The sequence below is a fragment of the Anolis sagrei genome, chromosome 11 (assembly GCF_037176765.1).
Source record: "Anolis sagrei isolate rAnoSag1 chromosome 11, rAnoSag1.mat, whole genome shotgun sequence".
In the NCBI taxonomy this organism is placed as follows: Eukaryota; Metazoa; Chordata; class Lepidosauria; order Squamata; family Dactyloidae; genus Anolis; species Anolis sagrei.
The window spans coordinates 30,541,354-30,560,465 of NC_090031.1; the positions used below are offsets into that span (position 1 = coordinate 30,541,354).

The 19,112-nt window shown below is 43.7% G+C and overlaps 1 protein-coding gene across 3 annotated transcripts in view; it reads left to right on the plus strand.

Annotated features, from left to right (window-relative positions):
• BCAS3 (BCAS3 microtubule associated cell migration factor) overlaps positions 1-19,112 on the plus strand; it is a 549,518-nt gene that overhangs the window by 289,386 nt on the left and 241,020 nt on the right. For all 3 annotated transcript variants that reach the window (XM_060756800.2, XM_060756801.2, XM_060756803.2), the window contains one exon: positions 8,242-8,342. In XM_060756800.2, the coding sequence (XP_060612783.1) occupies positions 8,242-8,342 (101 nt within the window). The remainder of the gene's footprint in view (positions 1-8,241; positions 8,343-19,112) is intronic.

Consider the following 19,112-nt stretch of genomic DNA (forward strand, 5'->3'; position numbering starts at 1 on the left):
TTCTGTGTTACGTTTGTTTCTGCTCTCCTCTCAAATGCTGTTAAAAATAGCTTGTAACATTTAGCCAAGCATGTAGCCTTTACAACATGGACTTACAATCTCATTACTTGCTAGAGGTCCATATATTTATTGCTAACGACTGATTGTAATATCTAAAACTTAGCTTTTTTAGCCTAGTGGCATCCAATCTAAAAGTTTACGGAGGCAGTGCAGATCAGGGTGCCCAGAAAGGACATCTACAGTGTTCTCCTGGTCGTGAGGTGCCTCAACAGGCAGCTGGAAAGCCCACTTGAGTTCTCAGTAGTCATGTGCATTCGGGCCAAAAGGCATATTGTTTTTGGGTCTGTTTTTGTCTGACCCCTCATTTTGTTTAGCAGAAAGTTACCTGAAAGGGAAGGGGTGTTTTCCATTTCGTTCAGCAGAGATTCAGCCCATTGGCTTCAATGGGAAACTTGAAAGCAGTGGTTCTCAACCTGTGGGTGTTTTGGCTTACAGTTCCCAGAAATTCCAGCCAGTTTGCCAGCGGTTAGGATTTCTGAACTTCCTGACTGTGAGAGCTTATCAGCAATGGAACTCTCTGCCCCGGAGTGTGGTGGAGGTTTCTTCTTTGAAGGCTGGATGGCCATCTGTCGGGGGTGCTTTGAATGCGAATTTCCTGCTTCTTGGCAGGGGGTTGGACTGGATGGCCCATGAGGTCTGTTCCAACTCTAGGATTCTATGATCCTGGGAGTTGAAGGCCAAAACATCTGGGGACCCACAGGTGGAGAACCACTGCTTTAAAGGCTCAACCCTCAGCCATTTTAAGGCCTATCTGAATTAAACCTAGTTCAGTTGTAGACCTCCATTTCAACCACAGGCCTGCCAAATTTCAAAGCAACTCACCAATCTACTGATTTTTTAGAATTATTTTAAGTTTTAAACATAACATTTTTTAAAAAATAAGACAGACCGCAAGAGGGGATCCTGGAAATTGTAGTCGATGGTTGTGTCCATTCTCAACAAATCAGAACATCGACATCAACAGGCTTTTTATTGGCTGAGAGACACACAGAGAGAAAAACTTCAACTCCTATCATGCTCTGAGAGGAACTTTCAATGGGCACCCTATGCTAGTGCCACTGAGGAGGGTGACTAAAATGATCAAGGGTCTGGAGAACAAGCCCTATGAGGAGCGGCTTAAGGAGCTGGGCATGTTTAGCCTGCAGAAGAGAAGGCTGAGAGGAGATATGATAGTCATGTATAAATATGTGTGAGGAAGCCACAGGGAGGAGAAGGGAGCAAGCTTGTTTTCTGCTTCCCTGGAGACTAGGACGCGGAACAATGGCTTCAAACTACAAGAAAGGAGATTCCATCTGAACATGAGGAAGAACTTCCTGACTGTGAGAGCCGTTCAGCAGTGGAACTCTCTGCCCCGGAGTGTGGTGGAGGCTCCTTCTTTGGAATCTTTTAAATAGAGGCTGGATGGCCTTCTGTCAGGGGTGATTTGAATGCAATATTCCTGCTTCTTGGCAGGGGGTTGGACTGGATGGCCCATGAGGTCTCTTCCAACACTATGATTCTATGATTCTATGGGAAAGCGAGTTCTAAGGCTCTCTCTGGAAGAGGAGATAATTTTCCAAGAAAAAAAATGGAGGAGTCTTCTTTTGCTGGGGAGAAAAAAGGATGCCACAGATCCCCCTGCCTCAAGTATTTTATGGACTTAACTCTTTCCAAAAATATTGTCTCTCTGCATTTGTTTCACTGGTCTTTTTGTCTCTCTCTTCTCCTTTCGGTTTTTGGAAATTACACCAAAATGGCCCTCTGAAAACGACAAACCTTTTCATGAACACTGATTCAGGCCCAACTCTAGTTGGTTGGGGCACTGCCAGGCTGAAAAGATTTTTTGTGGGGCGAGGGATGACATCTTCAGCTCTAACTGCAACGCCAGGTCTCCATTATCCCACTTAGGTCTGACTATGCAAGATCCAGCCAAGCTTTTCAGACTCTGTTTATGTGCTACTGCTAACAGGTCCGGCTCGATTGTCATTTTCTGGCTGCAATATTAAGTGACACATGTTTGAGTGAGCTCTTCAAAATTCAAGCACTGCAGACAGAACCCTTTGCATCATCACCTCCCCGTCCACTCGGTGCCAAAGCATTTCAACGGGAAAGGCAGCTCATACCTTTGGCTGGGAGCCATCCGGTGTTGCCTTGATCAAATAGTGAGCCACAGACCGAGGGACATGCACGCCTGTGTGAACTGGGGCTGTTTCCTTCTCTCCCCATTTCTGTGTAGGAAGCCCTGAGCAAAGTTCTCGAGAACAATCGTGGTTCGAACTGGGGACATTTGTTCCAATGGGACAAGCTATTACTGGACCATTTTCTATGCAGGGCTATTGGGAAGAATGAGGCAGATTGGGCAGAATGAGGTGAGGGCAGCAATTGGATAGTTTGCCTACCACTTTTTTAGGGCCCTGAGTTATTAACCTCATTGAAATGACATTGTAGAGAAAAGTGTCCCATCACGAGTGCTGAAATAAGACTCAGATGGAAGTACAGTCACATTCTGAGCGTGGAATCATAGAAGAAGCATTATCTTGGCAATACTTACTTAAGTGATCCCTTGTAGTCCGAGGATGATGGCCCTGCAACGGTGGTGGGCCCGTAGGTGACTGTGGAGCCCTATTCTTGATCTGTGGAGCCCTATTCTTGGTCCCATTTGGGGTTGGCTTGACGCACCTTCCTCTTGGCACATTTCTCTCGTTCGCCCTCCATTTGTGCCTCTTCAAATTTACAGCTGGTCACAGCTGACTTCCAGCTGGAGCACTCAAGGCCCAGGGCTTCCCAGTTCTCAGTGTCTATGCCAGAGTTTTTAAGGTTGACTTTGAGCCCATCTTTCAATCTTTTTTCCTGTCTTCCAACATTCCGTTTTCTTGGATTGTTGTAGGTTTTTTCGGGCTATATGGCCATGTTCTAGAGGCATTCTCTTCTGACATTTTGCCTGCATCTATTGCGAGCATCCTCAGAGGTAGGCTTTCCCGTCTTCGGTAACTTGGAGGCTGTGTTCAATTCTGGCCACAGGGGGTGCTGTTGCTCCACTTTTTCTCTGCCGAAGAGCTTTGTTGAAGGCACCCCTAAGGAAATGCTTTTCTGGCATTTCCTTATAGGTGTCTTCAATACCTCCCCACTTAAGTGGTACCTCCCCTTGAGTCCCCCTCGGGGTAGAGAAAGGCAGGATATAAATAAGGTAAATAAATAAGGTAAATAGACTCACGTTGCTGTTTTTGAAACTGCTAGGTAGGCAGAAGCTCTCGTTACATCCAAGATAGACTACTGCAATGCACTCTATGTGGGTTTGCCTTTGAAGACTGCTCGGAAGCTTCAAATACAAAGAGAGGCAGCCAGGTTAATAACTAGGGTGGCGTACAGGGAGCATACAACTCCCATGTTACGCCAGCTCCACTGGCTGCCAGTTTGCTACCGGACACAATTCAAAGTGCTGGCTTTGGCCTGTAAAGCCCTAAACGGCCCTGGCCCAATTTACCTGTCCGAACACATCTCCCCCTATGAACCATCGTGCAGATTAAGATCCTCCGGGGAGGTCCTGCTCTCCGTCCCGCCATTGTCATAGGTGCGATTGGTGGGGACAAGAGAGAGGCCTTCTCAGTGATAGCCCCCTGGCTATGGAGGGTGAGAAGGGCGGAATATACATGTTTTAAATAGATAGATAGATAGATAGATAGATAGATAGATAGATAGATAGATAGATAGATAGATAGATAGAAGCCAGGAGCTCACCCTGACCTAGGCTTTGAACTGTCAATCTCTTCTGTTGGCAAGATGACTGCAGCTGGTGGTTAACCTGCTGTGCTAAAGCCCAGCCCTTGAACATGTACAGGTCCACCTTTCCAGATTCAGGGCATGGCCCTTGCTCTTTATGGAATGAAAATTAAACGCCTTTAGTGCTTTAATATGCCAAAATAATTGACTTTATTTCCCCATTTTCCCACCCAGATTTGTAGAACTGCTGTTCTTAGTGTGTTGAATAGGTTCGTGCATGCATCCCGGGTCCCAGAGGTCTACAACTCACATCCTCACTGGTTTGCCAGCTTGCAAAAGAAGTGAAGGTGTGAGTCTATCAGCCAAGATTGGCTTTGGTGTGTGTGTTTGTGTGGAGGCGGGGGAGGAAGCCAGGCACCTGTGGTTGTTGAGAAGCCACCATGTCAAAGATCTCTTTGCAGCACACAGAGATGTCTGTTTCATAATTATACTCTGTCTGTGACTGTTCTCTCGGGAGGAATGTAATGAGAGGAAAAGGAAACCAGATCCCCGCATTGAGCTGCTGATAGAAAACCTGAAAAGATTAATAATTGAACGTCTATTGTACCCTTGCGTCGGAGGGCAAGGAGGAGCACGGACAGATAACACGAGCAGAAATGGCTGGTTTGAGAAGTTTGGGGGGGGGGGTCTTTCTTTTTCAGCATCTCCCCATCCCATTACATTTTTAAAAAGGAGTTCTATCTACCCAAAACTATGATCAATACCAAGACATACATGCACACAAACTTACACACATCCATCCCAGTGGATGTCATTTGATGAAGGGACCATAGAGAGCCAGTATTGGTTATAGTAAGTTTTGCCAGCCACTAAAACAACTACACACACCGCCATTTTAAATAACATTGGGATTTATATCTTTCAAAGGCTGTTTGTTTACATTATAGAGGTGCCAACACTGGTTTATGGACCAATAAATGTGTTTTCACTTGTATTAACCAGTTTGCAGCATTATTATTAAAATGTAAAGTGGACAAAACTTTCCAAGTTAACATGCTGGGAACTTTTCTCTGGTTCATTTATAAGTTTTGCATACACACACACACACACATAGTGTTCCTTCACTACTTTGCGGTTTGCTTTTCACGGACTTGCTGTTTTGCGGGTTTTTGCCTCCCAGTTTATTAATGGTTGTCGTTGCCCAGAGCAGCATTCTAATCCCACCTCCTGGCAACGATGGAGTGTGGAAGCCAAACAAGATACTGCAAAGCAAAGCAGAGATACTGGGTTGTTGTACTTTTTCGAGCTATATGGCCATGTTCTCGAGGTATTCTCTCCTGAGATTTCGCCAGCATATGTGGCAGGCAACCTTACAACCTCTGAGGATGTTTGCCATAGATGCAGGCGAAACATCAGGAGAGAATGCCTCTAGAACATGGCCATATAGCCTGAAAAAACCTACAACAACCCAGTTATTCCAGCCATTAAAGCCTTCAACAAAAAAAGCAGAGATAGCTAGCAAACAAAAAAAAGTGTGGTGCCCTTAAATCTCTCCTCGCTTCTGCCTGACCCTCAGAACTCAATATACATATATAGCGTCCCTACTTTGTGGATTTTTACTTTTCATGGGTGGTCCTGGAACGTAGCATCTGCGATAAGTGAGGGAACACCGTGTGTGTGTGTATAGTTTTAAGCTCCTGGTGGCGCAGTGTGTTAAAGCACTGAGCTGCTGAACTTGTTGACTGGAAGGTTGCAGGTTCGAATCCGGGGAGCAGTGTGAGGTCCCGCTGTTAGCCCCAGCTTCTGTCAACCTAGCAGTTCGAAAACATGCAAATGTGACTAGATCAATAGGTACCACTCCGGCGGGAAGGTAACTGTGCTCCATACAGTCATGTGTTAGGGATTCCTCATCTTTGGAAGAAGAGGAGCAGGGAAGTGCTCAGGAACTGGAGGGAGAAGAAGAATCAGACGATGAGGGTTTGCAAGTGAGAGACTAAAGGAGACAGAGCACAGGCGGTGGTCAGTTAGAATAGCTGCTAGAAATGCTGAGCTAATTGGGAGACACCCTAGCACCTCCGCATTAAGGCTTCCTTGCTTTCTTTTGTAGTTTTCAATTTGCTTATCCTTTGTGTTTGCTAAAGTAAAGCATTTTTCTTTTACTTTCAACATTGTATTAAGGCTGTTTTTGAAGAGCAACTCAGGACATCATGCCACATGACCTTGGAGGTGTCTACGGACAACGCTGGCTCTTCGGCTTTGAAATGGAGATGAGCACCAACCCCCAGAGGCTGGGGGACATGACTGGATTTAATGTCGGGGAAAACCTTTACCTTTACTCTATATATACACACACACTCCACTTGCTCCATTTCCAACAAACTTCTGAGGATGCTTGCCACGGATGCAGGTGAAACGTCAGCTTAGAAATGGAGATGAGCACCAACCCCCAGAGTCGGACACGACTGGACTTAATGTCGGGGAAAACCTTTATCTTTACTCTCTCTCTCTTTATACAATTACACACACACCACTTGCCTCATTTCCAACAAACTTCTGAGGATGTTTCCACAGATGCAGGCGGAACATCAGGAGAGAATGCTTCTGGAACATAGCCATACAGCCTGAAAAACTTACAATGATTCTGGCCATCAAAGCCTTTGACAATACATTAAAAAAGAGTCAACATCTGTTTGGGAACTTCTGCCTTCATCCTACGCATTGTTAACACTGAGCCGCTGTCCTTGCAAAAATCTTTTGAGATCCACATCCGTTGCAAAAGCGACTCATGCTTTGAGGCCTGTTTCCCCTAGAAAATCAAATTATTAGGCCTTGGGTTTTTTTCCCTGGCGCTGGCCCTAGCATAAGTTTCTTTGACACTAATTTTTACGACTCAGGGAAAAGAGGCTGGGAGCCAACTTGAAAACTTGCTTCTTTTTCCACAAGCCCTTCATTCCCTAATCCCAGGCTTTCCTCCTTCTGGCAGCTCTCTGTGTCGGCCCCAGGATTTCCCACCCACATTTGGTACTTACGCTTTCGAGAGGTCCCCCAACTGCAGACAAATCCCCATGTCCCCAAAGTGTCCTGTGTGTATGTGAATTCGGTGCCATTGTGTTTTCCCCCCTTACGGATGCCACTTCACAGTGATAAAGTGTGGCTGTTCGGTAAAACAGCTGCTGCCGAGATGTAAATCATCTGCTCCCACCTGCCAGAAAGATCTCAGCCAACTTAATTGTTGAGGCAGCTTCAGATAAGTTGCATTAGTGTCACGGCGGCTTGATGGTTGCGGTTCCTCAGGCCAAGCAAGGCCTGCTGTGTGTTGAAGGGCGACTCTGTTTTCTGCCCAGCGCTGCTGCCCGAGGAGAGGTTTTGTCACTGTGGCTTAGCTCCACTCCCGCGTCTCCTACAGTGGACAGTTTCTTGAAAACTTTGAAGCGAGGAGCTAGATCGTTGACAGCGGCGCTTGTCGAAGGGGTGAGATGCCCCGGGAGTTGTCAGCTTGACTCGGAGCTGGGATTTTTCCCTTCCCTGTCATGCTGCCAGCTGGAAGGTGCCAAGAGCTCCTTGGGTTCAGTGTGGCGTCCACATCACACATCCGTTCTGCTGAAACCATTTCACTGGGTTCAAGATTTTTGACAGAAGTATGTGTTTCACATCACCTCTTGGGGCACATGTTGAGACAAAATGCCGCTTGCCCTAGGAGTTGCCACACTCGGGAAGGCTTGGGGCATGTTTTGGAAAACCATGGATGCATTTGCAAAATACAGATGTTGACTCTTTTTTATTATATTGTCAAAGGCTTTCATGGCCAGAATCATAGTAAGTTTTTCAGGCTGTATGGCCATGTTCCAGAAGCATTCTCTCCTGATGTTCTGCCTGCATCTGTGGCAAACATCCTCAAAGGTTTGCTGGAAACGAGGCAAGTGGTGTCATATATATAGAGAGAGAGTAAAGGTAAAGGTTTTCCCCGACATTAAGTCCAATCGTGTCTGACTCTGGGGGTTGGTGCTCATCTCCATTTCTAAGCTGACGTTTCACCTGCATCCGTGGCAAGCATCTTCAGAAGTTTGTTGGAAATGGGGCAAGTGGAGTGTGTGTGTGTATATATAGAGAGAGTAAAGGTAAAGGGTTTCCCCCAACACACACACACACTCCACTTGCCCCATTTCCAACAAACTTCTGAGGATGCTTGCCACGGATGCAGGAGAAACTTCTGGAACATAGCCATACAGCCCGGAAAACTCACAGCAACCCATTGAAAGAGTTCAAGATTTTCCATATCTTGGCTCGGTCACTAATTAAAATAGAAGCCGTAGTCAACAAGTTGGAAGGAGACTAGGCCTCGGAAGGGAAGCTGTGACGAACTAGATAAGTGTAAAGATGACTAAATTGAGACTGTTGTACTTTGAACATATGAGACCTCACAACTCATTAATCACATCTGTTGTGTTTTCTCCTCTCCTCTCCTTTTTTATTTTTGCTCAGTGGTTCCACTTGGAAGTCCAGGACCCATAACCCGTCACGAATCCTATGACAGCTTGGCCTCTGACCACAGTGGGCAGGAAGATGAAGAGTGGCTTTCTCAGGTATGAGCGATTGAGCAGGTGAAACCCAGAACCTTGAGTCCAAGTGTATGTGTGTGGGGAGTGTATATGGGGGTGTTCACTACTTCAGAACTTGGGCATTTGCACTTCGAATGACATGGACATGTATTGCCCAATGGACCAATACTTGCCAGGTTGTCTTCCAAATGCCTTTGGAGTTGCTGCTCACACGTGAATCTTATAGAATCCTAGAGTTGGAAGAGACCTTATGGGCCTTCCAGTCCAACCCCCTGCCAAGAAACAGAAAAATTGCATTCAAAGCACCCCCAACAGATGGCCATCCAGCATATGTTTAAAGGCTTCCAAAGAAGGAGCCTCCACCACACTCTGGGGCAGAGAGTTCCACAGCTGAATGGCTCTCACAGTTAGAAAGTTCTTCCTAATGTTCAGATGGAATCTCCTTTCTTATAGTTTGAAGCCGTTGCTCCGTGTCCTACTCTCCAGGGCAGCAGAAAACAAGCTTGCTCCCTCCTCACATATTTATACATGGCCTTCATCATGTCTCCTCTCAGCCTTTTCTTCTTCAGTCTAACCATGGCCAGCTCTTTAAGCCACTCCTCATAGGGCCTATTCTCCAGACCCTTGATCATTTTAGTCACCCTCCAGCTTGTCAATATCTCTCTTCAATTGTAGTGCTCAAAATTGGACACAATATTCCAGGAGATGCTTACTTCTTGGGAGGAGAGCAATGACTAAGCTTGATAAAATAGTGGAGAGTGGAGACATCACACTGGCAACCAAGATCCACATAGTTAAAGCAATGGCATTCCCCGTAGACACCTACAGATGTGAGAGCTGCATCATAAGGAAGAATGAGCGAAGGAAGAGAGATGCTTTTGAACTGTGGTGTTGGAGGAAAGTTCTAAGAGTGCCTTGGACAACGAGAAGATCCAACCAGTCCATACTTCAAGAAATAAAGCCCGACTACTCATTGGAGGGAAGGATAGTAGAGGCCAAGATGAAGTACTTTGGCCACATCATGAGAAGAAAGGAAAGTTTAGAGAAGACAATGATGCTGGGGAAAATGGAAGGAAAAAGGAAGAGAGGCCGACCAAGAGCAAGATGGATGGATGGCATCCTTGAAGTGACTGGATTGACCTTGAAGGAGCTGGGGGTGGTGATGGCCGACAGGGAGCTCTGGTGTGGACTGGTCCATGGAGTCACAAAGAGTGGGAAACAACTGGACGAATGAACAACAACATTCCAGGTGTGGTCCAACCAAGCACCGGGATTGTGGCGCAGCTGGCTGAGTGTCAGCTGCATTAAGATCACTCTGACCAAAAGGTCATGAGTTCGAAGCCAGCCCGGGTTGGAGTGGGTTTCCAACCAATTGTGTGTAGCCTGTTGTCGACCTTTGCAACCCGAAAGATAGTTGCATCTGTCAAGTAGGAAAATAAGGTACCACCTTAAAGTGTGGGGAGGCTAAATTAACTGATTTATGAGGCCATAAAGAAGACTCCAGCAAAGCATTCCAGCGGGGAAACATGCGAGGAATGCAGAAGTGCTTGATCAGAGTCGCAGATGGACGATGAAAGCGACAGCTCCCCTGGCGGCCAGAAAAAGTTAAATAGCCTCTGTGTATGTCTGTATATGTTTGTATGTCAAAAATTGGCATTGAATGTTTGCCATATATGTGTACACTGTAATCCGCCCTTCTCACCCCTGTGGGGTGAGAAGGGCGGAATATAAAATCTATATATATAATAAAGAAGAGTGTTTGTTTGTATAGGACAGAGGAATTGTGGAGGGCGGTGTATGTGCCAGCGTTCTGATTGGCTGCCGCTGTGGTGCTATTTGCATATGGTCTCTGATTGGGCAGCTTCAATAGGAGCCCCTGGTGGAGAAGAGGGTTCATGGCAGAAACGGTGCATGACAGAAGGAAATTTGCATATGGTCTCTGATTGGCCAGCCTCAAATCCAACATTCCGAGATGAAAAAGAGAGGAAAGGAAAGGCCGGGGGCTGGGTCAGAACACTCCCAATAAAGACCGAAATAGGCACACAGAGCCCCCATCACCCACACGACATCCTACTGCAGTTTGGAGGAGGATGAGCCATGGATGATGGGACTTGCAGTACCACCACTCACATTCTGAGACCGCTGTTAACCTTATCCAATGACTGATCAGGACCAAACTTCGCACAGAGACCTCTCATGACCCCCTTTACGTCCTGGTGTGGTTTGGCCGGGGATGGACCATGGATTATGGGACTTGCAGTACCATTGCTCAATTCTTCAGACCACTGCAACCCTCATCCAATTACCACTAAAGACCAAACTTCCTACACTGAGTCTCCATGACGCACTCTACATCCTGGTGCAGTTTGAAGGAGGATGCACCATGGACGATGGGACTTGCAATACCTGCACTCCCTTCCTAAGACCACTACAACTGCCAACAATGATGGATCAGGACCACAATTTACACAGACACCCAGCATGACCCACTCTACATCCTGGTGCGGTTTGGAAGAATTTGAAAATGGATAATGGGACTTGCAGTCACTTCACTCACTTCCTGAGACCACTGAGATCCTTGCCAATGACTGATCAAGACCAAACTTGGCACACAGAGTCCCCATGACCCACTCTACATCCTGGTGCACTTTTGAGGAGGACAGACCATGGATGATGGGACTTGAAGTACCACCACTCCCTTCCCAAGACAGCTGCAACCCTCATCTAATGTCTGATCAAGATCAAACTTGGCACACAGAGCCCCCATGACCCACTCTGCATCCTGCTGCAGTTTGAAGGAGGATCGACTTTGGATGATGGGACTTACAGTACCATCACTCACATTCTGAGACCGCTGTTAACCTCATCCAATGTCTGATCAGGACCAAACTTGCCACATAGACCTCTCATGACCCACTTTACCTCCTGGTGTGTGTTTGGCTGGGGATAGACCATGGATTATGAGACTTGCAGTACTTTTGCGCAATTCCTGAGACCACTGCAACGCTCATCCAATTACCGATAAAGACCAAACTTGGCACACTGAGTCTCCATGACGCACTCTACATCCAGGTGCAGTTTGAAGGAGGGTGCACCATGGACGATGGGACTTGCAATACCTGCACTCCCTTCCTAAGACCATTACAACTGACAACAATGCTGGATCAGGACCACAATTTACACAGAGACCCAGCATGACCCACTCTACATCCTGGTGCGGTTTGGAAGAATTTGACAATGGATGATGGGACTTGCAGTACCTTCACTCACTTACTGACACCACTGCCACCCTCATCTAATGACTGATAAAGACCAAACTTGGCACACAGAGCCCCCATGACCCACTCTATATCCTGCTGCTGTTTGTAGCAGGATGGCCCATGGATGATGGGACTTCAGGTACCTTCACTCACTTCCTGAAAATAATGCAGCCATTATCCAAAGACCAATAAAGTCCAAACTTGGCATACAGAACCGCCATTACCCACTTTCTCTAATAACCCGGGCAACGCCGGGTCCCCAAGCTAGTAAATAAATAAAATAAGGCGGAATAGAGCATGGGGAGCATGACTTCCTTGGATCTAGACACTAGACTTATATTGATACAAGCCAAAATCCCATTGGCATTTTTTGCCGCCGCATCACATTGTTGGCTCATGTTTAACTTGTCCATGAGGACTCCAAGGTCTTTTTCACACGTACTGCTCTTGAGCCAGGCATTGTTTCCCATTCTGTATCTTTGCATCTTGATAATCAACCAGTTTGGGACCTTCTCTAGAACGTTCTGTCCATTTGAAACCGAGTCCCCAAGTTGACGCACCTTGAAGGCTGCTTAAGGCACCTTCAGGAATGCCTCCTTTCTGCTTATGCGATAAAAGCAGCCCCATCTTCAGCCACTTCAGATTAAAGCCCGCAGAGCGTCGGTATTTTTCCCCCCCCAAACGCGAATGTTGTTCTCCACGGTCACGGCATGCAGCGAAGAAACACTGCCCTTCTCTTCCACTTCTCAATTAGACGAGTGTGTAATGCGTGCTGTCATTGGGAAGTAGATACAATATGTTTGTCCTGCGCGTGGCGGGGGAAGGAGTGGGGAACATCTGGCTCCTACCCTTGGTGAAATTGCAGAGGCATCTGTTTACCTCTCGGCTCTGCGGCGCTGATGGTTTCGAGCTGGAAATATACATAATGCTTTAGTCGTGGCCTAATTTACATAGCGGTGCAAAAGAGCCGCTGCTCGCATCAGGAGGACAACCTGCGTGCCCTCCTCCCTATTTCCCCCAAGAAGGGGAATCTAGTGGCTGGGTCCTCTTCCTCCTCTGAGGCTGGAAAGGAAGAGCCCGGCAAACAATAAAAGAAAAGAGCAGGCGGGAGAGGAATTGCTTGCTATAACAATCACTAGTCACCTAGAGCACTGATGTTGGAAGCAATAGCCGGAGCAAGGAAATACATCTTGGTGAATATGAAGCCGGCATCGAGAGGGACGTAAACAACTGTGGAAGGCCATATTTGGTGTCAGGTTGGATTTGGCAGCCTTTCACTTTCCCTCCACTCCTCCCGCCCGCTTTCTAGACCCAGCAGTTCCCTCTCCAATTCTCTCCCCTCCTTTCATAGGATTTCATAGCCTTTGAACCACCCCCCCCCCCTTTTATGAATTCTCCCTTCTCAGACGTACTTTACCTCCACCTTCATTTTGAACAGTTATCACCTAGCAACTGTTCTGTGGAGGGCAGTGTTAATAAGGTAATGACCACTGTTGGCAATTTTCTACTAGTCTCCCAGCGGTTGCCATCTCTAAATTGCAGACTAACACATCATGTATTCTCGAAGGCTTTCATGGCTGGAATCACTAGGTTCTTGTAGGTTTTTTCGGGCTATAGGGCCATGTTCTAGAGGCATTTCTCCTGACGTTTCGCCTGCATCTATGGCAAGCATCATCAGAGGTAGTGAGGTCTGTTGGAAATAAGAAAATGGGTTTATATATCTTCGCACCTAGCTTCAGCAGAGAGCTCTTTGCCCCACCCCAGTCATTCCACAGATATATAAACTCATTTTCCTATTTCCAACAGACCTCACTACCTCTGAGGATGCTTGCCATAGATGCAGGCGAAACGTCAGGAGAAATGCCTCTAGAACATGGCCCTATAGCCCGAAGAAACCCACGAGAACCTAGTAATACATCATGCTTTATGTGAAGCAACCTGTACATTCCACTTATTTATTTATCATGTCAGTATCAACCAGACAATTGTATTACAAATTTTTAACAAACAGACAAAACAGAGTTTGCAAGCTTGGTAGTTGATTAAATGTCCTTTGACCAGTATCTGGCCACTTGGAGTGTCACTGGTGTTGCCGCAAGAAGGTCCTCCCTTGTGCATGTGGCTGGGCTCAGGTTGCGTTGCAGCAGGTGGTCAGTGGTTTGCTCCTCTCCACACTCACATGTCGTGGATTCCACTTTGTGGCCCCATTTCTTAAGGTTGGCTCTGCATCTCGTGGTGCCAGAGCGCAGTCTGTTCAGCGCCTTCCAAGTCGCCCAGTCTTCTGTGTGCCCAGGGGGGAGTCTCTCATTGGGTATCAGCCATTGATTGAGGTTCTGGGTTTGAGCCTGCCACTCTTGGACTCTCGCTTGCTGAGGTGTTCCAACGAGTGTCTCTGTAGATCTTAGAAAACTATTTTTTGATTTAAGTCGTTGACATGCTGGCTGATACTCAAACAAGGGATGAGCTGGAGATGTCTCTGCCTTGGTCCTTTCACTATTGGCTGCTACTTCCCAGCGGATGTCAGGTGTTGCAATACTGGCTAAACAGTGTAATTTCTCCAGTGGTGTAGGGCACAGACACCCCATGATAATGTGGCATGTCTCATTAAGAGCCACATCCACTGTTTTAGCGTGGTGAGATGTGTTCCACACTGGGCATGCATACTCAGCAGCAGAATAGCATAGCGCAAGGGCAGATGTCTTCACTGTGTCTGGTTGTGATCCCCAGGTTGTGCCAGTCAGCTTTCGTATGATATTGTTTCTAGTACCCACTTTTTGCTTGAAATTCAGGCAGTGCTTCTTGTAGGTCAGAGCACGGTCCAGGGTGACTCCCAGGTATTTGGGTGCGCTGCAATGCTCCAGTGGGATTCCTTTCCAGGTCATCCTCAGAGCTCAGGATGCTTGTCTGTTCTTAAGGTGAAAGGCACATGTCTGTGTTTTAGATGGATTAGGGATCAGTTGGTTTTCCCTGTAATAGGCAGTAAGGGCACCTAGAGCTTCGTAGAGCTTCTGTTCAACCATCTCAAAGCTCCCAGCTTGAGCAGTAATGGCATGATCATCAGCATAGATGAAGCTCTCTGTCCCTTCTGGCAGTGGCTGGTCATTTGTGTAGATGTTGAACATGGATGGAGCGAGCACGCTCCCCTGAGGCAGGCCGTTCTTCTGTTTCCGCCATCTGCTTCTCTGGCCCTGGAACTCAACAAAAAAGCTCCTGTTTTGTAGCAGGTTTCCTATGAGGCGGGTGAGGTGGTCGTCCTTTGTGATATTAGACATTCCACTGAAGCTTATCTATATAAATAAATCTATATAAATAAAAATGTAATGTTAGTTTTGTGGGATTAGCATAACTCAAAAACCACTGGATGAATTGACACCAAATTTGGACACAAGACACCTCTCAGGACAAAAAGTGACCATCACTCATAAAAACACTGAAAAACACAGCGGAAAAGACTTAAAAAGCCAAAAAATACAAAAAAATACATTACATGCGCAAAACAACACACACACGCATGCACATATATGCAAACACATGTATATACACATATACACAAATATTTTTTTTATTTATCGTGTCAGGGGCAGACCAAACAAATTGCATTTCATTTTTTAACAAAAAAAATCCCACAAATGAGCATTACATTTTATTTATATAGTCTAGCCATCCCCTGCCATGCGTTGCTTTGGCCCAGTCTGTGTATATGTGTTTTCTGTGTGTACACAAATATACACACACACATATACGCACAGAAAACACATATACACAGACTGGGCCACAGCAACGCGTGGCAGGGGATGGCTAGTCTATATAAATAAAAATGTAATGTTCGTTTGTGGGATTAACAGAACTCAAAAACCACTGGACGAATGGACACCAAATTTGGACACAAGACACCTAACAACCCAATGTATGTCCTTCGCTCAAAAAAACTGATTTTGTTATTTGGGAGTTGTAGTTGCTGGGATTTATAGTTCACCTACAATCACCTAAACCCCACCAACGATGGAACTGAACCAAACTTGGCACACAGTTCTCCCATGACTAACAGAAAATACTGGAAGGGTTTGGAGGGGAGTGTCCTTTGGTTTTGGAGTTGAAGTTAACCTATATCCAGAGAGCACTGTGGACTCATACAATGTTGATCTGGACCAAAGTCTACAAGAATACGCAATATGCCCAAATGTAAACACTGGAGGATTTTGGGGAAAATAGAATCTTGCCATTTGGGAGTTGTAGTTGCTGGGATTTGTAGTTCACCTACAATCACAGAGCATTCTGAACCCCACCAACGATAGAATTGGGCCAAACCTCCCACACAGAACCCCCATGACCACCAGAGTGGGCCACAGCAACGTGTGGCAGGGGATGAGTAGTCTATATAAATGAAAATGTAATGGGTTGTTGTAGGTTTTTCCGGGCTATATGGCCATGTTCTGGAGGCAATTTTTCTCCTGACGTTTCGCCTGCATCTATGGCAAGCATCCTCAGAGGTAATGAGGTCTGTTGGAAATAGGAAAAATGAGTTTATATATCTGTATCTTATATTTCAATAGTACATTTAAAATGTAATGTTTGTTTGTGGGATTAACATAACTCAAAAACCACTGGACGAATGGACACCAAATTTGGACACAAGACACCTCTCAGGTCAATGAGTAACCATCACTCATAAAAACACAGCGGAAGAGACTTTAAAAGCCAAAATTTTAAAAATATATTACAACACATGCGCAAAACCACACATATATACACAAACACATTTATAAACATATACAGATATATATATATACACACAAAACACATATACACAGACTGGGCCACAGCAACGCATGGCAGGGGATGGCTAGTGGTCAATAAAATCCAACATTTTCGCTTATTCAGCTTTCTGCCGGCCCATTTATGTTGGACCAGCAATGCTCTATTGTAAAAATAATAATAAGTAAAGGTAAAGGTTTCCCCTTGACGTTAATGACAGAAATATTAAATATTAACTGGGTATTTTTGATGACAAATGTGTGAGTGAAGAATTGAAAGAGTGAGTAGGCCTAAGCCTGTCAGAGTCAGTGGGCCAAAGCTGAGGAGAATGTGTAGCCTGTTTGAGTTAGTTTGCCTCAGTGAGGGAACTGGTCAGTCTTGTGTGAGGAGGCTTCTCTGTGAGGTGAATTTGTGTGAGAGAGAGAAGCCTCCTGTAAGAAGCCCCAGGTTCTTACACAGTTAGTGTAAAACTACTATGTAGCTCTTTATTTGTGTTGTGGAAACCCTGTTATTGTAAATATTTATTTTATTTATTTATTTACGACATTTATATGCTGCCCTTCTCATCCTGAAGGAAACGCAGAGCAGCTTACAAGATACATACAATATATTATATTATTAGCATAGTACAATATCAGTATTATATATTACTATATCGTACTATACCATTATATTGTAATATTATTAGTAATATTACATGTAATAGAAAATATATAATTATAAAATCATATATATACATACAATATATTATATTATTAGCATAGCACAATATCAGTATTATATATTACTATATTGTACTATACCAATTGCAGTTTCTCAAGTCGCTCCTGACATGACAAAAAAAGTATATTGTAATATTATTAGTAATATTACATGTAATATAAAATATATAATTATAATATCATATATATGTATATAATATATTAGCATAGTTCAATATCAGTATTATATATTACTCTATTGCACTATACCATTATATTGTAATATTATTGAAATATTATTTGTAATATAAAATATATAATTATAATATCATCTATACATACAATATATTATATTATTAGCATAGTACAATATCAGTATTATATATTACTATATTGTACTATACCAATTGCAGTTTCTCAAGTCGCTCCTGACACGACAAAAAAATTATATTGTAATATTATTAGTAATATTACATGTAATATAAAATATATAATTATAATATCATATATATATATAATATATTAACACAGTACAATATCAGTATTATATATTACTCTGTGTACCATATCATTATATTGTAATATTATTAGAAATATTATATGCAATATAAAATATATAATTATAATATCATATATATGCATACAATATATTATATTATTAGCATAGTACAATATCAGTATTATATATTACTCTATTGCACTATACCATTATATTGAAATATTATTGAAATATATGTAATATAAAAAATATAATTATAATATCTATACATACAATATATTATATTACTGGCATAGTACAATATCAGTATTATATATTACTATATTGTACTATATCATTATATTGTAATATTGTTAATAATATTACATGTAATATAAAATATATAATTATAATATATATATACATACAATATATTATTAGCATAGCACAATATCAGTATTATATATTATTATATTGTACTACACCATTATATTGTAATAATATTAGTAATATTACATGTAATATAAAATATATAATTATAATATCATACATACAATATATTACATTATTAGCATAGTACAATATCAGTATTATATATTACTATATTGCACTATACCATTATATTGCAATATTATTAGTAATGTTACATGTAATATAAAATATGTAATTATATATAAATTATACAATATTTTATAATATACAACATATAATATTTTATAATATAAAATAGTGCAACTGTATTGTTTTACTACAAAGAAAAGCCTCCTCTGGAGGAGATAACATTGGTCTGTGTGTTTTATTGTTCTTTTTGTCACTTTGGGCTACTGTTGCTGGGTCACTCTGTTGCTTATAGGTTACTCTGCTATACATTTATGGAGAGGGTCTTTTGTTAATAAGACCACTCGCCCAACAATTAAGTCCAGTCATGTCTGACTCTGGGGGTTGGTGCTCAGCTCCATTTCTAAGCTGAAGAGCCGGCATTGTCCATAGACGCCTCCAAGGTCATGTGGCCGGCATGACTGCATGGGGTGCCATTAACATCCCTCCGGAGCAGTACCTATTGATCTACTCACATTTGCATGTTTTCGAATTGCTAGGGCTGGCAGAAGCTGGGGTTAACAGCAGGAGTTCACCCCACTCCCTAGCTTCGAACCGCCAACCTTTCGGTCAGTAAGTTCAGCAGCTCAGTGGTTTAACCCGCTGCACCACTGGGGATCCAATAATAATAATAATAATAATAATAACAACAACAACATGTGTGATCAATACAACAGCCAGCAGAGTGATCTTGTCTGCTGTGGACTCATTTTGTTGTGTTTCAAATAATAATAATAATAACAACAACAACAAAAACACAGTCCTAGACGCTTGGCAAGTGTTCGACTTGTGATACGAAATCCAGCATATGTATCTCGTTTGCTGTGACATACTGTGTTTTTGTGTCAGTAAAATAATAATAATAATAATAATAATAACAGCAATAATAATAATAAGAAGAAGAAGAAGAAGAAGAAGTGGTGATTGGCACACTGGGTGCGGCGCCTGAAGACCTTGGCCTGCACTTAAACACAATCGGCGCTGACAAAATTACCATCTGTCA